The sequence below is a fragment of the Zootoca vivipara genome, chromosome 17 (assembly GCF_963506605.1).
Source record: "Zootoca vivipara chromosome 17, rZooViv1.1, whole genome shotgun sequence".
NCBI classification, from domain to species: domain Eukaryota; kingdom Metazoa; phylum Chordata; class Lepidosauria; order Squamata; family Lacertidae; genus Zootoca; species Zootoca vivipara.
The window spans coordinates 8696397-8720583 of record NC_083292.1 but is presented as its reverse complement, the minus strand read 5'-3'; the positions used below and the strand labels follow the sequence as shown (position 1 = coordinate 8720583).

Here is a 24187-nt window from a genome sequence, read left to right as displayed (position 1 = left end):
TATCTAGAGAAATGCCATTAAATATCCCTTTGAGAACGCTTAAAGCAATGCATTTAGTAGGGGGCTTTTTTGGGGGGTGGGGAGTAAAACAGCCACCCACGCCTGGGGAGTAGGTTGAATACACAAGAAAGCCAGCACAAAGACATCAGGAACACAGTGTGAAAATGAAGGTAAATGTTCCATTACGCTGGAGCTAATACTCCATCTTATTTTGCTATGAAATGTACTGTGAGGGTGTCAAAAATTATGAGTCACAACCAAGGGCAAGAGTTTAAGAAACTAGTAGCAAGTAGCTGCTTAAGGCAACTGTGGTGAATGGAGATCTCCAAGATTTGAAATTGGTTGTGTCACAAGACATCCAGGAAGGCACTCGATTGCCAGTATATAGTTCCTAAATGGTTTATTGCACCTCCTCCTCCTTCTTCACAGAGCCATTTCCAAAGCCACCCCTTAATAAGGCATCACTGCTTAGTTCCCAATTATTGCAGGTAAAACAGAGGGGAGCCCAGTGGGAAACTATATGATGAGCACTTTTAGGGCAGAGAGAAAGTAGATCGAAACGTTCTCCTATCTGTGGATGAAGCCTGATGCGTCAGATTAAGTTCAAGATGTCAATTCCTTGTCTCGGTTGAAACTGACTTGGAAGAGATTATGTTTGCAAGGGCTCAAGACTCGAGATATTGAGGCATTAGCTCCTCAACCGACTGCGTTATTTAAGGACATCCTGTCCGGAGGCATTGCCCCCCCCCTCAACGGAAAAGCTCTAGAATTGTGTTGTTGTTTAGTCGTTTAGTCGTGTCCGACTCTTCGTGACCCCATGGACCATAGCACGCCAGGCACTCCTGTCTTGCACTGCCTCCCGCAGTTTGGTCAAACTCATGTTCGTAGCTTCGAGAACACTGTCCAACCATCTCGTCCTCTGTCGTCCCCTTCTCCTAGTGCCCTCAATCTTTCCCAACATCAGGGTCTTTTCCAAGGATTCTTCTCTTCTCATGAGGTGGCCAAAGTATTGGAGCCTCAACTTCACGATCTGTCCTTCCAGTGAGCACTCAGGGCTGATTTCCTTAAGAATGGAAATTGTATTAATCCCTAAACCTAATGCCGGCCCCACTGTGGTGGAATCATATAGATTTACAGCATTATTGAATGTTAATGAAAAATTTCTATAATCTGCAACGGCCCAACAACTCAATGTGTTTATTGGCAATTATTAAGCTCTGGACCAACTGGTTTTATTCCTCAGAGGATAATTTCTTATGCCATTAGAAGGGCTCTCAATATAATTCACCATGCATGCAAATTTAATTCTTCTGCAACTTTTAATTTCACTAGATGCCTTCAAGGCCTTTGATGGTATTGAATGGAGCTTTCTCAAGAGACTCTTATCAAACATGTTGTTTGGGAACAGATTTTTACATTTAATTGAATAGTTTATTCGGAATACTTGGCTTGGATTACCATTAATGGGGTTAACTCTGCTCATTTCACAATCAAATGATGGAACAAACAAGGCTGTCCAGTATTGCTCCTCCTATTTGCAGGGCAGTAGAGGTTTTCATTATGATTCTGAGATTCTCCACTGAAACTGAAGATATCTAAATTCAGGGAACTGAACACAAATTTAATATGTTTGCAGACAATCTGCTATTAAGGCTCTGTGATCCTCTCTTGCCTCTATAGCAGGATCTTAGTACGTTGGCTAAGACTGTTGGGTTAAAAATCAATTACAACAAATTGGTCATATTGCCTATAATTTCCATGACTTCAGAACACAATTCGTTAAGGCCTAACTCTTGTTTTAAATTGCTGTGTGGTGGATTTAGATATCTTGGTAGAGTTACGTCAACTTGGCTGAAGGAACTTTGGGAATCTTCACAAAAAGACCACAAAGGGTTTCATTCTTGGAAGTGTTTAAATTTAAGTGGGGTAGGCCGACGCAGCAGTGAAGATATATATTCTTCCTAAATTCTTCTTTCATTCAGACCATGGTTTCTCTTCAGATTGTATAAATCTTTCATACCTATCCACAATTCTCATTTGGCCTGATAACAACACTCCCCCCCCCAAAAAAAATATAGTCTGTCCTTCCACAAGTGGACCGGCCCCCCCTGCTGAAAAAGTTTGCTGATCCCTGGGGTAAAAGAAGCAAGGTGAGCGGTCTAACCCTGTATTGACCAAGAACTAAATAAGGTATTGGCGCCCTAAATCAGTGTTTTTCAACCGCTGTTCCACTAGTGTGCCGCGAGATGTTGCCTGGTGTGCCGTTCCGAACGCGGGCGGCGCCCAGAGGCCCGGCGAGAAGCACCTCCCCAATTCCTTCGTTGTTGCGGTGGCGGCGACAAATGCGTGCAGAAACTCCTCGGCGAGCCACTTCAAACTGGCCACGGCGCTAGTCCCTGGCATTGCGTCCGGCCGCTGGCAAGTCAGGAGGTTCGCCCTGACTGAGGAAAAAGCTAGCGCTCTCTTGAGCCGCCGCCTGCCTTGCTCGGAGTTCCAAGGCAGGCGTAGCCGGGGCTGACTTGCGTCTCGTCAGGATCCTTTGCGCGCATGTGGCCGCCCCTCCCACCCTCTCAGAAGACGTTGTAGTCGTTGGCTTGTTGGCCAGCCGAAAAACAGCGTCCCCGAGCGACCTCCCTCCTAGGCCCGCCTTCCCCTTGTCTGTTAGATTAGAAAAAGGAGGAAGAAAAGGCCCGGCCCGGGACAGCAGGAGACATCAAGGCAAGTGGCCTTTTTGTTGCCTTTGTTAAGCAGCACAGCACCAGGGACTGGGCCAGGGGCTTTGGGCTTAGCAGGTCCAGATCTCAAACCACTGTCAGCTTGGATACAAAAAGCTTGAAGTTTCATTGTTATCATATACATATACTTTCTTTGTGTTTATTTGATTCCTATTCAAGAGAATTACTTTATCTATAGTCAATATAGGCACATTTTTTAACATTTTCTAATGGTGGTGTGCCTCATGATTTTTTTCATGAAACAAGTGTGCCTTTGCCCAAAAAAGGTTGAAAAACACTGCCCTAAATATTAAATTGTATTATGAGACTTTCCAATTAAAAGTTGACACATGTGATTAACAACTCGGCTTCAACTCTTATGTATCAAAATGGACCTGGAACCCTCACCACCCTTTCTAAATGCCTTACCCTTCCTAAAAACTTTTTGGGCACGCATTAACAAAATAAGCAATCTGACTTTCCAAATATGGTGTAAATGGCAATCTTTAACTCTGATTTTCGACCACCCAGCCTTTTGGTTTGATGATAAATATCACCAGTTCCTATTTTAGAGAAAAAGGAGAAATCTGTACAATTAAATATATTTTGCCCCAAAGTCAACCTATTTCGGAAAGCTCACTTAAGGACAAATTAAAATATGTACCACTGGAAATCTAACATATCCCCCTCTCGGGAGGAGTGGTTTGGAAGAATTTGGGACATTGCAGAACACCTAACGCAGCAAAGGAAACCACTTAGAGGTGAGTCAAAAATAGACTTTTTTTCATTTGATGTGGCACAAACACTTTTCCTTTGTCAACTCATTCCTTTGGTGGCAAAACCCACCAAACCTCCACAATTTCCTAGGTTACTATGTGGACAGGCTTCGTAAAAGATTAACTTAATTTCTTAGTCCTCTCCCTGTATGTTCTATTTATGATTGCTTTGTAAAGCTGCATTGCATGCTTCTGCAACGTCCTGGTTTTCCCCTCCCCGCTTTCCGATTTGTGGTGTTTTATTGCTGTCCCATTTATGGGGAAAAGGCTATGTAACTTCTGCTTCTCCTCTCATAACAAAATGACAAAATGAAAGATTTCTTTCTTTCTTTAAAGTATCAAGATCTGGCTTAGTCCAGTCTATAATTCCCACCATTCCCACTATTGCTTTAAATCAGGGATTATGAATATTTTTCAACCCCTTTCAGGTGGGCACATGCCAGTGATGGGCAGGACCAGAGACAAAAGTGGGTAGAGTAGTGGATGTTAATTTTACCTTTATACACACACACACACACGCACACACACACACTTGTATACCCTTCCGTATCATTGAACCAAACAAGCAAGTAGTATCAGCAGCATTCAATTCATTTAAGCCACATAAAAGCAGTCAAGGAGGCTGCAAACGAGTCCAAAGTAAGGGGTGGGGTCTCTGAGAATACCACACAGCACTGGCTAAGGTAAAGGTAAAGGGACCCCTGACCATTAGGTCCAGTCGTGACCGACTCTGGGGTTGCGCGCTCATCTCGCATTATTGGCCGAGGGAGCCGGCGTATAGCTTCCAGGTCATGTGGCCAGCATGACAAAGCCGCTTCTGGCAAACCAGAGCAGCACATGGAAACGCCGTTTACCTTCCCGCTGTAGCGGTTCCTATTTATCTACTTGCACTTTGACGTGCTTTCGAACTGCTAGGTTGGCAGGAGCTGGGACCAAGCAACGGGAACTCACCCCGTCACAGGGATTCGAACCGTCGACCTTCTGATCAGCAAGCCCTAGGCTCAGTGGTTTAACCACAGCGCCACCTGGGTCCCTATCTTGAGCTTATTAGACAAAATGCAGTGTTTGTTCACGTAGCTGATATATTTGCTAAGATTAATTGCACCCAAGCAATTCATGCAGTAACCGAAGCTAAAGCACAACATGAACAGGTGGAACAGATCCGAAGCTAACCCACTGCTTGATACCCACAAAGCTTCTCCCACCAATGCAAGTCAAGTTGACCACCATGTGTTAAGAGGTGCACTCTCTTTAGAACAGGCATGGCCAAACTCGGCCCTCCAGCTGTTTTGGGACCACCATTCCCATCACCCCTGACCACTGGTCCTGTTAGCTAGGGATGATGGGAGTTGTAGTCCCAAAACAGCTGGAGGGCCAAGTTTGGCCATGCCTGCTTTCAAAGGACTAAACCTGGATGAGATGATCATGCTTTTCACGTAATTATTAAAATTGGTTGTTGGAAGTTTTCCTCATATTGTGATGCACAATGAGCTAGCCTTTCCATCAGCCACAAAAAGCAACCTGTCCTCCGATTCCAGTCTCCCTTTTTGGGGGGAGGCAAGATATCTTTTTGCATGGCTCTGCTGCCTGAGGCTGATGGAAGTGGTAGTCCAAAATATCTGGAGGGCACCAGGTTGTTGAAGGCTGCTCGAGCAGAGCGCTTTCCCCTGGCATTTCTAATTGTGAAAGTGCAATGGAATTACCCCTGAGACAACACAGGTGACCAGATAAATGTTTACATCACATGCTAATCCACCAGAGAGGCTGGGGATCAAATCCATGACTTTCTTAGTAGGAACTGCAAAGTAGCATGTGCTCTCCTACTTTAGCCGTGTCCCCCTTCAATTCTCCATGTTGCTTAGTTCCTGATTCACCAGAGAAGGAAACTAGGAAGGTATCTACCACAGAAGAGTGTGGAAAATAACTGAAGACTTTGTTCAATGCCATTAGTAAGACATGCTGTCTTTCACTGTTGCTGTTTTTTTTTTTTTAAAAAAAAGAAGAATGCACTCTTTTTGCCCAAGTATTTTGGTTGTTGAACTGCTGGTTATCCACTCATTTTAAAGGGGATGGAAATGGCTGGTGATGCTAAATTGCTGCTGTTTAGATTTTATGCTCTGGTTTTGCATGGTGCATTTGGAATATTTTAGAAGTGTGACTGCAAGCTGCTAGCGGGACATAAATTTTAATAATAAATAAACCCATTAAAGGGGCATCTTAAATGGCTGTTTAGCAGGTGGGAAACTTCCTTTTGAGGACTGTCAAACTGTGTGCTTCCTCACGGGATGCTAGTCCTCTCCATCTGAGCATTGATCGTCATCTCAGATACTGATAATGAAACTAGTTTTGATAGACTAAGCTGTCCTGAAATAGAGTATTAAAGGGATCATTTTCTTAACTGGATGTAGTAATGGTAATCCTACTCATCCCTATTATCTGTTTCACAATGTGAAACACTCCACCTGCTCTACCAGTTGAAATAAATTCAGCAGGACAAAATACTTGACCTTTTAATTAAGGGAACTGTTCTTTCTATAGATCATATCCAGCCTAAAGAATTGGTCGTCTTCTCTCTTACTTTTAAACAGTCAAATTTAAAGGGTTATTATCACACAGTACACTGCAAAACTATATTGCTTAAGAACTATGGAAACAGGTCACTGATTAACATTTTTATCTCCTGGTCCACCCCCCCCCCCACCCTCCCAAGCCACTGTTTAAAATATTGCAATTTTATTTTGAAAAAGGGTTATTGCACTGAACTTCAATCTGTATGATAAATGAATTTGTAATTATAGGAAGCTCACAAGATTTAGCATATAATTGCTATTTGCCACTAGCCATTTATAAAAGCAAGATAGCATCTTCACTAACTTTCAAGACTATTTCCCCCCTTTAGCATGGAGGGGGGAGTTAAATAAGGGAAGTCTTGGATCTCTGGAGAATGGTAGCTATTTTGCATTTGGGGGAATGATGGCAGATCTAAGAACATGTCAAAGAAAAATAGGTCAGTAACTAAGGGTACGTGAAGTGGTATGCTTCAATGACACACTAAACAGTTTTTCAGATTTCAAAACAGTTGATGCTAAAAGCTTTAGGAGATTTTTAAAAATATTTTAACCGTCAAAATCGGATTAATTATATTTTTTTGTATTCGTGTTATTATAACTCTTATTCCAGACTGAATTCACTCCTCCATTGACTACACTTAGTACCAAGTGGCAGAAGCTCTAATAAAACTAGATTCAGACCGTACACCTTTGATATTGGAAGGAGAATTAACATGCCTATTTTATATGAACTCCATTGGCTGCTGACTAGTTTCCAGGCTAAATTCAAAGCGCTGATGCTTACCTTTAAAGCCCTTTCTAATCGGAATCTGGTATAGTTGAAGAAACTCAATTCTTGTTCAAGAGTGGAACTATTCTCTTAGTGGCCCCCAACCTAATAAAGAACAAGCTTCCCCCATATATAGTCTTTTAACTCTGGAACAGACTCTTCACTACAGTACTATACAATACTATAAAATGGGCACCTGTCTAGACAGTTAAAGAGTTTTCCTTTGGGGCAGGGTCTTCATAAACAATGCCCCTTTGCCTTTACAGTTTTTTTATGGCTTTATGCTGCAATTTCTCATTTGTTCACACCACTTTGGAGAACCCTGATTGAAAAGTGGGTCTAAAGTAATCAAGTAAGAGGGGGGAAAAAACACCAATTTCCAGAAAGTATCTAATAAAAATTGTTTATCTGCATTTTAATTTGTGTTAACATCCGCAGGAACATTGTATTTACAAATATACAGACATTGCTCATGGTAAGATTCTTACTGAAGAACTGGTCAAAACGTTAATTTACAAAACCCCCAAAGGCTTATTTTATCAAAAGGAACTTTGACATGGAAAAATCATTGAAGTTCCAATGAGATCTTCTGTACACAACAATGACTTCAGCTCCTTGAACTCTGCTGTTGGGAACCACTGGAACCAAGTTTCCTTCTGTACACGGCATTCTGAAGAGTCCCTTCCTTCTGGTCTCAGGAGGCACTAGTTGGGATGTTTTTGGAAGCTGCCAGCATTGCCCTCACCTTGGCCATAAGATCCTGCAGCGAATACAGGAAACATTGAGAACTGTTCAGAAAAGTCGTGCTGAGGATGTTCACATTGTACACAGCAGGAAAAGTCATTGTGGTGTCTCCCATCAGCCCTAGCCAGCACCACCAACAGTCAGGGATGAAGGGAGCTGGACTCCAGGAACATCTGGAGAGCAACATGATGGCTACCTCTGATAATAGAGATGGAAATTGCATATACCATACCAAAAAAAAGGAGACTCTCAATTGATAAAGGCAAAATGTAGAAAAAGTAATACAAAGTGAGTTCCAGGCATTTTCCTGAACATACAAAACTGAATTCGTGAACAGGTCTTCCCTGTGTTTAGTGGGAAGGTCTGCTGGAGGGTTGTTCTTGTGTTTTGCCTGAACACCAGCAGAACATTGAACATGACTGGAGACCCTGATATAGCAGAGCTCCCAATTCAAGAGACGTCCTACATGAGTACCACCCCCCTGCAGACCTTCCCCACTCAACACAGGGAAGATGGGAACTTGAGTAGATGGGGACCGCAAGTGTGGGTAAACTTGACGGTGGGGCTTGTAGGCGTGACCCTAAGCCTCAAACACCTGAACATGCATACAGAATTTCTCGGCAAAGGCACAGTTTCAAAATCCTGAGGCAAACAGGTGAAACGCGGAGGACTTAAAATGAGTGAGCTATTCCAGGATGCCGAGAAACATTTTCAAACAAATTTCTAAAGAAGCCAAAGGCACTGAACTGCAACTCCGCTTGCACTTTATGCAGGAAATATCCCAGAGCGCAATGTAATCTTTTAGGTAAACTGAGAACTGTGGCAGTCTTAAATTACTCACCTGCTATGGTCTGAAAGGTCTAAATTACTCACTATGGTTTGAAAGAGCCACACTTTTACTGAAGGCAGAAAAATGGGCTGCAGTATATGTATGCATGATGGTTTATTTCAGGGGTGAGGAACCTTTCTCTATGGGTAATATTGGCATGCCAGTGGGTCCAATTTCTCTTTCCACTCTCCCCCACCTGCCCCTTTAAATATCTGAACAAATGAGCAAGCAGGTAGAGGGTGGGGAAGAGGAGAAAATATGCTGTACACCCCCGCCTCCCACATGCTAAGGTATTCACAGGGCTCTGCAAGTCTCCCCAGGTTTCCCCTTTAAACCTCATTGGTTTCAAGAGGGAGTGTGGGGAGACTTTGAAAGCCACGCAAGGCTCTACGGGATTGGGCTGCATCTCCTTTAGAGGAGTTAATTCTCTTAATCAAAACTCCACCAAGTTCTACCCATTTAAGTATAAAAGGATCACATCTAACAAAAGCAGCAAGCAGAACGCTGCTCGTTCAATAATTGCACTCTTGAAAAATGACACAAATTATTAAAAGCACCAAACACAATTTCTCAAGACTTAACATATTAAGAGAAATTCAAATATCCGTTTAGGAGCTATCCTGCCGAGTCAAATTAAATTTGCAATAAGCAAAACAAAGAGATGCATTTTTAGGACAAGTGAAACTGAGCAGTGTGATCACAGAATTATTGTTTTCTTGACTATGTTGCGTGAAGGAAATTGAACACATTCTATGCACTTTGCTTAGTGTGCCGAAGGCTAGATGTGACGATTCAAGGCACTGCACTAAAGTGGTGACCCACAACGAAGTAGGGGGTGCTCTTATTATACCCAGATCAGTAAACAAACCTCATTGTATCTTTTGACAGTGCAGTGGTTCTTGCACTATTCTAGTTATAATAGTACTCATCAGCTTGAATTAGAAAAATTCTGTAAGTCTACAACTAGCAAAATGCTTATTACCATGATGAACGGGAGGGAGGGAGGGGGGGCGGTCTGTGAAGAGAATGTGTGTGCGATGCAAGGACTCACAGGGAGGGGTTGCAGCAAGCTGTGCCAGGGAGAGCTGGATTTGCCATTGTTGGGGAAAGAGAATTTTGTCCAAGTGCAGTGGTTTGCTTCTCCCAAGCAGGAGACTGGGAGCCACTTGCATATATGGAAAAAGGGGTGCATGTGGGGGGGGGGAGCACAGCTGGGGGGCTGCACCCACTCTGTTTTCCTCCCCTCCCTGTGATCCAACCCATTGATGATCAAGCTTACCTTGCTTTTTGGTCAAAACTAGAGTGACACAAGAACCTTGGGAAGGAGGCTGTGGGGCTGGGTACCCTTAACCGATGACCATTACAAGTCTTTGCTGCAGCAAAGACGCTGTGTGTTTGTGTTTGTGTGTGTGCATGTGAGTGTTGGAGGGTATTTGTGGGAAAGCAAGGGTCTGCGGATGGGTTTGAAGTGGGGGAGGGGAGGGGAAGGGAAGGGGACACTATACAGCTGGGAGAGAATTCCAGGCGTAAGAGGCAGAAAAAGGGAATGGGAAGAGTCATTCAAGGGAGCAATACCAGAGACTATGGCTTTGTAACAAAACAGGTTTAAAATCTGGAAGTATATGCTGATTACATACCATTTGAGTGCTCTTTTCAATACCGAAAACAGCAATTCAAACAAAATGCAATGTGAGCATTACAAAATTGATACAATTTAGTAATCATTACTAAATGGAACGTTTCAAGTGGTACCTGAGTTATTTTACTCTGCACTGACGACACAATTGCTGAAGAGATCTGGCCGTCTTTTTCCAAAGAAACTCCCCTAAAAGAATTTTTAAAAGAAGAACATTCAGTCAAGACAGTCAAGTAATAGACAATTAGTGCACAGATATAATATATACAGATACTTCAAACAGCATGGAAAAAATCCCCAAGTGAATGGAATGTATTGGCTAAGAGAATGAGCTTTAAGTTCAAATCTCAACTCTGCCATGAATTCAGCAGAAAGTCTTAACAAGCCCCTCAAAGCCCGTCATCCAACCACCTCCCTGTCCCTGTGGTAATGTATTGATGATACTGGTCTGCCTTCTAGGCTTCTTGTAAAGATTAATGTGACAATCAATGTGGGTACCTATGAGTAGTCAGGTTAAGGTTTAAGTAAGGCTAAAGGGTATCATCAAATGGAGGTGCCATGATTTAAAACATATCTAGATAAATGGAAGCCATTCTGAGCTATGTGGATTTTCTCATCCTTGGTGGATTCTCATGAGCAGTTTATGACTGCAGTTGGTGCTGAGTTACAGCTGAAAGAGAGCCAAAGGACACTGACTACCATTTTCCCCATGCACTTGAGAGATATGTCAAGTTCTTTCGGCGGCAGCAGCAGCTCATTGGAGCGACTAGCAACACTCCAGCCCAGCATCCAGTGCTCTCTCATTCAAAGCAGGAGAATAGAAAAACAAAACAGAACCCATCACTATGAAGAACATAGGAAGCCATGATATAAATATGAATGATGAATATGGATATGAATCCAGTGAGGTGGTTGTATTCACAGGACAGAGGCTAAGCATTTCATTCCTAAAATTAATGCAGCTGCTTGCTTGGAAACAGTAGGTATAGATATGCTCGAGAACTGAAAGACGATTTAATCATTGTATACATCACACATTGCTAGATCTACACGTGCAACCATGTGAGGTTGGTAAAGTGAACTACAGTCATACCTTGGTTGCTGAACGCCTTGGAACTTGTATGTTTCGGCTCCCAAACGATCAGAAAACGGAAGTGAGCATTCCGGTTTTCGAATGATTTTCAGAAGCTGAATGTCCGGCGTGGCTTCCGATTGATTGGCTGCAGGACACTCCTGCAGCCAATTGGAAGCCACGTCTTGGTTTTCGAACAGTTCCGGAAGTCGAACGGACTCCTGGAACGCATTCTGTTCGAGAACCAAGGTATGAATGTCTTTGACTTCTGACTGAAGAAAATCCTTAATTAAATGCTATCATGCAAAAAATAAAAATTATTGCAAGTAGAAAACTGGCACATCATGGAGAAGTGCTGGTTTTCCTCTTGCAAGAAGTGGTCTGCTGCTGGAACTTCAAATGCAGAACAGCTTCCAAAAATTATGACGCCTCGCCTGCCGCACAACATTCTACAATCCTGCCTCATTTGCTGTGTGTGTAAATCCTTCTGTATTATCCTGCTAAGCAGTAAAAAGGATCAAATCACTGCCCTGGTTCCTCAAATTTCCCATCAACAGTCTAGCTGCGGTGTTTTGCACCAGGGAAGTACCAGTGCATAGAATTTAGAAAGGGCTCATTACCCAGAACGTTCTTGGCTGGATCCCCTACTCTCCACAGGAGAGACACTGGCTGAATGGGTGGAGTTTTTATGTGCAGATTGTTTGCCTGGAGAGATGGATGGCGAATGAGACCTCGCTTTGGACTTGGTGTGGGAGTGAGATCTCCTTTTCTTCTTTTCATGGGGACTTCTGGGGGGGGGGGAGAGAGAAAATAATATATTGATTAATATAAAGCTGTGCCATCAGCTAGAGAAAGAATGTAATTTCCCAGGTTTTTTCAGCTCCACTGAAACAGACACCCATTCTCTGTATCAAATTAATGCAACTCTTTTTTTAATGCCAATGTTAAAATATAATCAGACCCACAACCCTCCACAAAACATAACTTTAGTTTGGACCCTGAATAATTATTTACCCTTTTAACTTATATAATGAAAATTGCAATGATCATACCTAACCATCTATAAATATTTGGTTTTGCAGATGGCAAAAGAAACTGTAGCACAGAAACCAAAGCCTGTGGCAAGTAGCTGTATCTATAAGCAACTCCATCCCCTCCGGCTGCCTCCATATGGCGCAACCCCCTGGTTTCCATGCCCTACTGCAGTGGTTTTCAACTGGACCATACCAAAGACCCACCTCTGACTCACAACCTTCAAGATGGACCCACTTTCAAACCTTCACTTTTGGTTTATACTTATTGGTGTTAAGGCACTTTATCGATCCTAAAATGGCAATTCACAAAGCAATATACATAGTGTTACCTTAGCATTGCTCCTAAATAAAAACACAGTGATTTTTATACTTTATCAAGAAGCAGTGACTTTAAAATACTGTAGACCCCCCTCACAATTTCAGTGGGATGGCTGGCTATGTTCTCCAGATTTCCTTCTTGTAAGGGGTGATATTAGAAAGGCTCCTATCTCATTTCCTACAGCTAAACTCTGGGGCTTTTTTGTTTTTACCGTTACCACTGTTGAGAAGTCTTGTTCACAAAGATAGGTAGTATCACAAAGATAAAAGGTAAAGGGGCCCCTGACCATCAGGTCCAGTCGTGTCTGACTCTGGAGTTGCGGCGCTCATCTCGCTCTATAGGCCGAGGAAGTCGGCGTTTGTCCGCAGACAGCTTCCGGGTCATGTGGCCAGCATGACAAAGCTGCTTCTGGCGAACCAGAGCAGCGCACGGAAACACCGTTTACCTTCCCGCCGGAGCGGTCCCTATTTATCTACTTGCACTTTGACGTGCTTTCAAACTGCTAGGTTGGCAGGAGCTGGGACCGAGCAATGGGAGCTCACCCAGTTGCAGGGATTCGAACCGCCGACCTTCTGATCAGCAAGCCCTAGACTCTGTGGTTTAAACCACAGCGCCATCTGGGTCACAAAGATAGGTAGTACCAAATGGCATCAGATGAATGGCAGCTTCCTGGGTATTCTTTACTAACCAAAATCCAGTAATGTTAGCTATTGAATTTGCACTTTTACACTTGTGTAACAAGACAGTTCAAGGAATTATTTCTGCAACTCAAAGCTTAATTCTAGTGACTTGTGCATCCACAGTGAATCATGATCGTACCCGCTATAAATCTTCACACATTTTTTGAGAGAAATAACATCTCTTTTGATAGAAGCAAAATTTACTGTTTGATCTTCATTTGAAGCCTGTCAAGGACATTTTCCAAATAGCACCTCAACCAAAGTCTAAGTATTTTTCTTTGAATGCCTTTTTTTTGGACATAGCCAAAACTAGATTTGCCCCCCCCCCTCTCTCTCTCTTGACATATCCAAAATAAAAATTAAGATTTGGAGCAGATATGTGAAAAAACTGGATCAGAACACTTCCTCTTCTTGTCATAGATGGAACAAAGTTTTCCTGCTCTTCAAAAACTAGTTGTCCATTCATTGAAAAAAAATACCTCAAGTGGCTTGTTTGGAACACAGGCATGCTTTGCTTCTAAATGCCTCAACAGCTTCGCTTCAATCACTTTCATCTTCTAGCATCTTGCCACATTTCACACACCTTTAAAAGTTCTGCCCTCTCTCTGCCCCCATTTCAGTGAAGCCTGTCTGTGATACAGAGCAAGAGGGCAAGTCATAATTATTATGTTTGTATTTTATTATAAAAAATAATAATTTGCGGCATCTGACAGGATTCTGTGAATTTGGTTATTAACCAGAAGGTTGGTGATTCAAGCGCATCCAGGGCAGGATTCCTGCATTGAAGGGGGTTGAAGTAAATGACTAAATAGGTCCCTTCCAACTTCCCATCTCCTGCATCTCCCCTTCCATTCCTTTTGCTATTGCCTTTCTTTCTCTCACTTTGCCCCTCCCTAGCTCCTTGCACTTTTTGTCCTCTGTCACCTGTTCTCACCTTCTGCCTTCTCTTTGCCTCCTTCTTGCATTCTCTCAGTCCCTTCTGTTGCCATTCTTGCCTTCTTTCACAATTCTCTACGCTCCAGCTGTCAGCCTGTTGCTTTTCTCTCTCTGCTGACATCTTATTCCACTTTCTCTTCCCACACATTTCAACCATTTCCTTCTCTCACCTTCTTCTACTTTCTTTCACCTGCTGTTGTATTCCTACAGGTATTCACAGCCATTCCGTTCCACTCCCATGATGAGAAGAGAGCCAGCTACAAATCCCTTTCCACCCTCTTCAACACACTAAAATATCCCTCTGACATACACCCAGAGCTCAGCGCTCTTTCCTTATAGCTCACCAGAATATGTGAGACTGTCTGAAGTGGGCACAGCTCATATTAGCACATTCTGGTCCCAGCATAGATCCCTTCCAGGAAGTGTATAAAGCTACAGAAGCTAGGGCTGGGCAGAATACTGATATATCATCCAAAACCGGTTTGAAGTCCAAATTGTGAATGTGGTTTCAAAATTTTTGACCTGGCAATATATTGCGAATCCTGGTGCGCATGTGTGTGTGTGTGAATGTATGCTATGGAAAAATCAAAATGTGGGGAAAACTGTGAAGCCAGCCAATGCATTTCTCGATTCCTGCAGCAGCCCCTGTTAACTCTGCCGGCTAATCTGTCCTCTGGCTGACATTCCTGTACATCCTAACCCTCTGCTTGAAGATCTATGTCATGGGTAGGCAAACTAAAACCCAGGGGCCGGATCCGGCCCAATCACCTTCTCAATCCGGCCCGCAAATCAGCGTGTTTTTACATGAGTAGAATGTGTCTTTTTATTTAAAATGCATCTCTGGGTTATTTGTGGGGCATAGGAATTTGTTCATTCCCCCCCCCCCAAGTATTTTCTTTGGTTGTCAGACACCTAATCTATGAAGGCACCATCTGTGCCCATGGCACAGCCCATTTTGGGGAGCCCCCACACCTAGACAATATAGCCAACATGCAGACTTTGCAGCTTTGTTACACAGTTGTGCACACTGTGTTTTTACATAAGATGGCCTCTTAAATCCAAGAAACACAGGGTTATTCTTATAAAAAGCTTCAAAATAAAACAACATTTCGCATGGGAATATAAAAACACTAATTCAAACCATCTCGCTGCAGCAGTCAACATGAGGTTGTTTTGAATTGGTAATGTAACTGGCAGACATAAGTGAAAATTGCTAGCATAGGAGGCAGAAGTTTTATGGGCACATAAAACCCTTTTTACTGTAGATTTAACAAAAGGACAAAACAAAGTACACGGCAATTTATCACAGGGCTGAGACAGCTACCAGCCTTGTAGCATACAGCTTCCATGATAGCGTCTGTCTCCAAGGGATGACTCGTGCCACATACTCTCGGTGAAGTTGTCCCAATTGCTTCATCAGGACATTCAACTCAGGGGCAGACCAGCATGCATTTCCTGATGAGGCAAGGGGAGAGGCTAGCTCTGGCCAGGAAGTGCAATTCCCAGGGGAGTATCTTTCTTCTAGGAAAAGAGACTGCCACCTACTGGACAGAGGGAAGACAACCCAGTATTCTGCACTACTGGTAGGCAACAAAGCAGGGAGAACTTCTAGATCAATGTTTCCCAAAATGGGCGATACTGCCTGTCAGAGGCGCTGATGCGGCTACTCTAGAGTAACGACTCCTCGCAGCATAGTCCTTTTAGACTTTTATTAAGTGCTGATTATTTACAGTGCTCAGAGCGATCTATATACATGCTTTCGGTCAGGTGTCAGAACCTCCGAATGGAGATTGGCGCGTTTTCTTCCAGCAAAGAAGCTTTGGGAGACCCATCCTCTTCCCCCTACGTTTTCTGCGCAATTCCGGCGTCGGGGGAATTGGCCTTCCCCCCGGGCTCCCCCTTTCCTGTCCCACCTGGGTCAGTGGCTCCGCAACCTTGCCTGAGCCTCGGGCACCACTTCCTGATTCTCCGCTGGAGGCAGAGCTCTCCCTGCTCTCCCCAGCGCTTGGGGATGGGCTGGAACTTAAGATGGGAGGGACCTTCCGGTATCCCCTGTCCCTCACACTGCCCCTTGGGCATGCTGGAATCCAAGGGGGGCAGTAGTAGCCTTAGGTGCAATTGGGGGACATTGAATAGAAATAAGGGGGTGGTGGTGGAAACATAGAGAAAGAAGAGGTTTTTGAAACAGGTTTCATCTGTTGTATAACAATGCTTACCGCCAGGTCGGGTGCCATTGTGGGACGGCAACAACACCTCCCCTGGATTCAGCAGTCGTGCTGGAGGTGAGGGGTTTTTCCCCATGCTTGGGTGAACCCTTTTAGTCTTCACCCATGCCCAGGAAGTGGGCCGCAACTTGCCTGACTATTTGGCCAATGGCAGGTAGGCTGCGGTGTTGGCCCTGTGCCTGGGGCGGATCGGACCGAGCGAGCAAGCTTCACTTGGGTCCACCCCATGGGGCCTAGTCCCCCTCATCATCCAGCTTTGAAAAACCATGTGTAGATAGGTAGAAATACAGATACATAAAAGAACTCAAATTTGTCACTGCATCTTCCTGTTTGTTTGCTTAAAGAAAATAAGATTTCCAGGGGGGCGCAGAGCAATTTTTTTTTCCTAAAAGGGGGGGGGGTAGGCCAAATAAGTTTGGGGACCTCTGTTTAGATATTGCACCTGAATTTCAAGTACCCGTTGAATGCCATGCTACCACAAGTAGTAGCACAGCTAAAAGCTCTAGAGTTTATAGGCGGGACCATGGCTGCAGTAGGCCTGAAGTTCAACCTCCTTGGCATCACTACCACCACCTCAATTAATATAGCACTTAAATGCCATAATAGGCTTCTAAGAAGTTTAAAAACCAGGAACATAGAAAGCTGTCTTATAACTGAGCCATACCACTGGAGGAAATGGTATTCTCTACACTGACCAGAAGTGGCTCTTCAGGGTTTCAGACAGGAGTACTCTCCCAGTCCTACCTGCAGATGCTGGGGATAGAAGCTGGAACTGCATGCAAATGAGATGATCTACTATTGAGTTACATCACTTCCCCAGCATAAAAACCAATTGTGCAAAGTTTAAATATAACCATCCATAATTAAAATATTAAAAAAAAACATCAGCAAGAACTTTCTGACAGTAAGAGCTGTTCAACAGTGGAACAGTCTCCCTTGGGAGGTTGTGAACTCTCTTTCATTGGAGATTTTTAAAGCAGAGGTTGGGTAGCCACATCTGTCATGGATGCTTTAGTTGAGATTCCCGCATTGTGGGAAGTTGGACTAGACGACCCTCAGGTCACCCCCTTCCAAATCTATAATTCTATTGTTCTAATTCCACTCAAAAGATTAAAATTAGCAGCCATATTAAAATACTTTTTAAAAAAATCAATCCCATTAAAAACAGCACATAAATGAAAAGAGGACACTCAGGTCAATAGGACACTGTGGGATTTGACATCTTTCCGCGGAGCCTGCAAGATGGAGCTGTTCCGCTAGGCCTTTGGTCCGGGCCCAGTCTGACCCCATTCTTTCCATGAAACCCTGTATGTAAGTGGCCCCCTTGGCCCTTTCTATCAGCCCATATGGGACCAGCATGGGTGACCGGGCCTGGCAAATATTTAATATTCCTACCTTCATGGCTGTGATTTGTGGGTTGGCCACTTAATTTTATTCTGATTTTACTGTGATTTTGAGCTGTGTTTTAATCAATTGTTTGATTTTGTGTTTTTAATGTATTATATACTTGGTGTTAGCCACCCTGAGCCTGGCCTTGGTCAGGGAGCGCAGGTTATAACAACAACAACAACAACAACAACAATAATTAGAGATGCCTGTGTAAACAGGCACATCTTCAAAAGCTGGTGGAATGCCAAAAGAGATAAGAACATAATAATAGCTTGCTGGATCAGGACAACGGCCATCTAGTTCAGCATCCTGTTTTCACAGTGGCCAACCAGATGCCCCTTGTATTTCAGCAGGGAGTGTAGTCATGTCTCTATCTGAGATTCTGGGGAGCTGCTGCCAATCAGAGCACGCAATACTGGGCTACATGCCCTAATACAGGAGTTCACAATGTGAACCTAGACCTGAGGGGGAATAGCATCATTCACTCATGCTCTCTTAAATAGAAACTGAAGAATCTGTCCTGGGAACCAAGAGTGTCAACACTCCTTTTGGAGAAGCGGAACATGCATAATGATGCTCTAAATAAAACTAAACAGTAGCTCCTACACCAGAAACTCTGCAGGCTGACAGCACGCAACGCAACCATATTAGAGCTGCTTTAGCAATCCTGCTGTGACAGCTTCTTACACAGCCGGCTGATTGTGTACAGCTGCCACCACACGCAAGATTATAAGCAGGCTGTCTGAAAAATGGCATTTGCACCGATAAGGGGGAGAAAAGCTTGAATCTTCCACATGGTTGGCAGCTGCAGTTTCTTCTGTTGGTTTTCCAACACTTGCCCAGGTGCCCAACACAGACCAGCTGCATAGACTTTTTACAGGCCACCCTGAGCAACCTAACAACTTGCCAGCATCAAATTTCTTTTAATTAAGATTACCAGTTCAACCTTCTAAGCTGTAACTCAACACATTTACACTTCTCTTGCCTGCTGTGTTGTGTTTTCCTTTTTTTTTTTACAAGTATGATGAACAACCCCAAGTATTAACCTTAGCTGTGGCAGCCAAGGTGCCTTGCTCTAACTTTTTACAAGCTATACACTTGAGGCAATTGTGTGAGGTTGATTGCTTTTACGGGGCCCGCAAAAAACTGCAAAGTGTCATTTTCTAAATGTATTTGCAGCAGATGAAAAGAACTGTCTCCATGGAATTGTCCCCCCTATTAAAATCCCGACTAATGAACTGTTTTAAAAAGCACTTGCTAACCGAAGGATCACCTTCAATCTGAAAAGTCAGAGCTATCCATGGAGTGAGCGTACCACCTCCTGCACATTTCTTTCTGAGCCACCCCATTAGCTGTTTTTGGAGGACAGAATAGTTTAAGGAACAAGTTAGATAAGCAAGTTTGCATAAGCCCCCAGGTTTTCTGAAAGTCACACCCACATCTTACCATTAAAGCACTAATAAGCCACTTTAACAGTACAGTAATGGCTTCCAGGGAACTGACATTTCCAAAGGTGCTAACAGTGAGGAGGCACCGAATCCCATCACAGAGCTGCAATTCCCAGAGTGGTTTAAAAATCAATGCCTCTTCCCAGGGAACTCTGGATACTCAAGCACAGGCATGACCAAATTTGGCCCTCCAGCTGTTTTGGGACTACAATTCCCATCATCCCTGACCACTGGTCCTGTTAGCTAGGGATGATGAGAGTTGTAGTCCCAAAACAGCTGGAGGGACAAATTTGGCCATGCCTGCTGTAGCTCCGGGAGGGGAGCAGGAGTTTCCTAACAACTCTCCTTACAAACGACACTTACCAGGATCCTTTGGGGGAAGCCATGACTGTTCACATAGTATAGTGCTTTAAATATAAGGTGTAGATATTGTACAAGCGTTCGGAACATCACAACTGGACTTCTGTACATAGCTGCCAAGTTATCCCTTTTTTACAGGGATTTTCCCTTATGCTGAATAGGCTTCCTCGCGAGAAAAGCGAAAACTTGGCAGCTATGCTTCTGTAATGCACTCTAAGTGGGGGCTTTGTTTGGGACTGGTTTGGAAACTTGCAGCTGGTGCAGAAAGCTGTGCGTAAATCTGGAGACAAACAGGTTGCACTTATGGTGGAGGAAGTGCGCTTGCTGGGCTGTGTTCAAGGTCTCGTTGCCATCATTTTAAACCATAAACTCAGAAATAGGTTGCCTGAAGGCCCACCTACTCCTGGATAGACACGGTACGAGATTTTATGAAGAAATTTTATTTGTGGCACCACGGAACATCATAGGGCGGTAACACAAAAACAAGGATTTTTGGCCATTGCCCTGCACTGGAATGATCTTCCCTCTACCATAAATTAAGCATCATCCAGCAGTTGCCTCACTTGATTGGTAGCGTATTTGCCTACTGTTTTTGCTGACTCGCAAGACTAGACTATTTTATTACTTGATTTCTGTTTTCTAATCTTTTTCTGTTCAAATGCTTGTATTTTTCTACACCACTTGAAGAGATATTAAATATTAAAAGGCTTGTAAACGCCTTTAAATAAATAATACTGCCTCTGACACTGGAGCTAGAGGAAACTTTTGGTCAAAAGTTCACCAACCAAGATGTACACAGAAGCAAGTACATTGGGAGGCCAAGTGGCAAATTAATAACAATGCCTGGCTACCCAGCTCACATCTCATTGGGAAAGCAACAGCAAAAAGTATAAGCCACAGGAAAGAACACAGCATTCCCCTCGACCTCTCAGTGGCTTCTGATACCATCAACCATGGTACCCTTCTGAAGCAGCTGTCAGTTAGGGGTCAGTAGCACCATTTTGTGGTAGTTCCGGTCCTACTTGGATGAATGTTTCCAGACGGGGTAAGCTGTCAATGTGGGGTTTCTCAGGGTTCGATTTTATCCCCTATTGCTTTTAAAAATCTACATGAAAACACTGAGTGGGGTTATCCGGAGGTTTGTGGTATGTTGTCAGCAATATGCTGACAACATACAGCTCTTTTCCATTATATTTGCAGGTGAGGCAGGGGACATGCTGGACCATTGTCTTGCCTCAGTAATGGACTGGATGAAAGCCAAGAAGCTGAAGCTCAATCCAGATGAGACAAAAAACCCCACCCCCCAAAGCCTCAATGCAGTTTAGTTTTTAGACACCATTCGCTCCAATTAAAAAAACGTAACTTCAAAATATATTAACATAAGATCATCACCTTTTTAAAGCTAGGCTTTCTGTACCCTTTGCGTGTGATCTGGGCACGGGCGAAGGAGGGGAAACAGGCAACAAGCACAGAAACCAAACAGGCCTACTTAAAGTAAGTTGATTTCTATGCTCAAGTGTGTCGGAAGCAACTTTCAAGAATCATATATCACATGCTGAGACGGATCGTCACCTGAACAGAGAAAAGTAAACCAAGCACTAGCAGTACCGACAAGAAATATGCAGATAATTATGGTAGTCCGTAATATACAGAAAAGGTTGAGGGAAGGAAATATTAATTCTGTTTCTATGGTGAATGTGATTTCAGCAGTATATGCTTACCACGGACGCCTGCTTGTAAAACCCCGTGGCATTTCTCAGAGATTACAGGGAGGGAAACCATTTTTTCTGGTCATTTATTTGCATGAAAAATTTAGCACTCTTATGATAGGGAATGGGATGCGGGTGGCACTGTGGGTTAAACCACAGAGCCTAGGGCTTGCCGATCAGAAGGTCGGCGGTTCGAATTCCTGCGACGGGGTGAGCTCCCATTGCTCGGTACCAGCTCCTGCCCACCTAGCAGTTCGAAAGCACGTCAAAGTGCAAGTAGATAAACAGTGCTGCTCTGGTTCACCACAAGCGGCTTTGTCATGCTGGCCACATGACCTGGAAGCTGTACGCCGGTTCCCTCGGCCAATAACACGAGATGAGCGCCGCAACCCCAGAGTCGATCACGACTGGACCTAATGGTCAGGGGTCCCTTTACCTTTTTTTTTATGATAGGGAAGCCAATCTAGGGCCTATGTGTGCCTTCACTTCTCCTTCTTCATCTGGATAGAAAGCCAAATATAATGCAATACAGTACCAAGTTGAATCTGTAACAGGATAGTCAGAGACTATTAAAATGGAGGGTTCTGAGAGATCTATGGCACAGGTTTTGTGCCAGTTCACTTATTACCCAAAGGCTTACCCTCTCTCAGAGTACAAAACTGTTCATGCTAGAGTATGTTGACAACCTAGCATGAAGAGAATGCACTCAAGTCTAACTTCTATTTATTTTTAATGTCTAAGACAATTTACTGGCATTATGCTCAAAATGCGGATATTCTGTGAATGACACATTTATGTCTTAGATAAGACACATATTTATCCCGTCTGTTCCAGCTTGCCACCAGTTAACTGGCAAGTGATTTCTGCAACTCAAAGCTTTTCAGAAAAAAAGAGACTGCTGGCAACCCACAAATACCCAGACATTGTCCAGAAAGCTGATAATCCAATGCACACAGAGTACTGGGATGGGTAGGCTCCTGTGTTATTAAGGAACCATAGCTATGTGTTCCTATGACCATGTGTATTACCACTGTAGGATTTATTGTTTGGCCATTATTAATTATCCTCATTATCTCCTCAGCCATCAGCTTTGTGGCATGCATGTTGCTTGCCTCCATTTCGGTCTTTTATGTACAACGAGAAAGATGAAAAGGGTAAAATAATTTTTATTTACTTTCTGAGATCACAGAGCAAATCATGCAGTCACAACACAGCAGTTAGCAAAACTATAAAAGGGAAAGGACTTTTAAGCTGTCAGTGGCAGATGTCCCCAACAGATATAAAAATCAACAGCTTGGAAAGTGGCAGTCTGCAACTTCAGGGGGAAACACCCCCCCCCCCGGACTACTCACAAATCTACCACATACATGAACAGTGCTGGACTCTCAACAACACACTTCTTTTATAATAGATCCAGTGCACAGGTTGTGTAACCAGGAAGTTGATAAGCCCAAGATGAATATAAAAACATAAGGCCCTTTCTTCTGTTCAACTCTGCCAAGCAACTGTTGGATGCTATACATCCAGTTTGATAGTACTTTTTACTTCTTTTGCACAGAAAAGACTATGAAGGCTGTGATGTTCCTTGTTACAAGGAACCACTTTGAAATTAGGAAGGTGCATGCCCCCCCCCCGATACTTTGGATTCCTAACTTCCAACATTTCCAGCCAGCTGCAAGCTGGAATTTAACGAAGAATACCTCTAACATTTCGAAAGACAAATGTGCTTTAGAACATTACAGCTAAATTTCTGCAATGGGGCTGCTGTTGCATTAATTCATTTTTTTTTAAAGTTGCATGTTATTTTAAGTAATTGCAATAATCATACAAGGCCTTTCTTCTTGTGCGCCCTGCACGACAGGTCTGGAGGATGGCAACACCCTCCCGCCAGCTGGTGCCTTCATTCTGTATCTTTAGGTACCAGGCAAAAACATTCCTCTTCTCCTGGGGCTTTTGACTAATCAACCTACTCATGGCCTTTTAAGCTCCGTGTGTGTGTGGTGTGTGTGTTGCAGTTTTGTTTGTCATTATGTAACATTGTGTTTTTATATTGTAAACCTCCCAGTGATACCTAGATGAAGGATGGCATTTCAAACAAGCAAGCAATGTTGTAAGCCACTTTGCAAATAGGAATATTTTAAAGAAATAAAAAGCCAAAAAAAGGCCAGGGAAACCTTCAACTGAAACACAGCCTCATACCTGGAACGTGTGCGCCGCCTACTCATTCCTGGACTGTTGCTGACACGATATGCAGTTGGGACGCTCCTCTCCTCCCTCCGCCTTTCAGGTGTGTGAGCTCTTCTCCTGGGTGATCTTGAGCGAGACCTGAACAGGAGGCAGAAGGGGGAAATGTTAAAAATCCCGAGCAGGAAGGGATGGGCCTTAATTTCACTACCTGATTTCAGTAGGCATACATTCTCTTCAAACCTCATTACAAGATGTACATCCTGTTACACCACAAATAGCCAGAGCAGTACCTATTTATCTACTTGCACTTTTGATGTCCTTTAGAACTGCTAGGTGGGCAGGAGCTGGGACCGAGCAACGGGAGCTCACCCCGTCGCGGGGATTCGAACCGCCGACCTTCTGATTGGCAAGCCCTAGGCTCTGTGGTTTAACCCACAGCGCCACCCATGTCCCATGGGTCTCTTACAACTCTACAATTCTATGACAACATATTGTTCACTGGAGATACTGTCAGCTTCTCGAGGGTCCTTCTTCCACACACACACACACCTGTTTTGAGTTCCCAATTATTTGATTCCAAAGCCATATGCATTTTAAGATTTATAAGTAGTGATTTGATATGTTAAGCAGGTGAGCAAAGGAAGCTGCCTTATACTGAATTAGACCACTGGTCCATCTAGCTCAATACTGCCTACCCAGACTGGCAGCAGCACTCCAGAATTTCAGACACGGTTATTTCACAGTGCTAACCTAGAGGTGATAAGATTTTTTTTTCTTGGGGGGGGGGGAG

The 24187-nt window shown here is 43.6% G+C and overlaps 1 protein-coding gene across 6 annotated transcripts in view; it reads right to left on the bottom strand.

Moving 5' to 3' along the window:
• Positions 1 to 6222: 6222 nt before the first annotated feature.
• Positions 6223 to 24187, bottom strand: part of SFSWAP (splicing factor SWAP) — a 97735-nt gene continuing 79770 nt past the window's right edge. For 2 of the 6 annotated variants that reach the window (XM_035099207.2, XM_035099209.2), the window contains exons 15-18: positions 23410 to 23535; positions 11731 to 11898; positions 10155 to 10227; positions 6223 to 7589 (exon numbers count right to left, since the gene is read on the bottom strand). In XM_035099207.2, coding sequence (XP_034955098.1) covers positions 7524 to 7589; positions 10155 to 10227; positions 11731 to 11898; positions 23410 to 23535 — 433 coding nt within the window. In that variant the 3' untranslated portion in view covers positions 6223 to 7523. The remainder of the gene's footprint in view (positions 7590 to 10154; positions 10228 to 11730; positions 11899 to 23409; positions 23536 to 24187) is intronic. The other 4 variants (XM_035099211.2, XM_035099210.2, XM_035099212.2 and 1 more) reach the window with 2 other exon arrangements.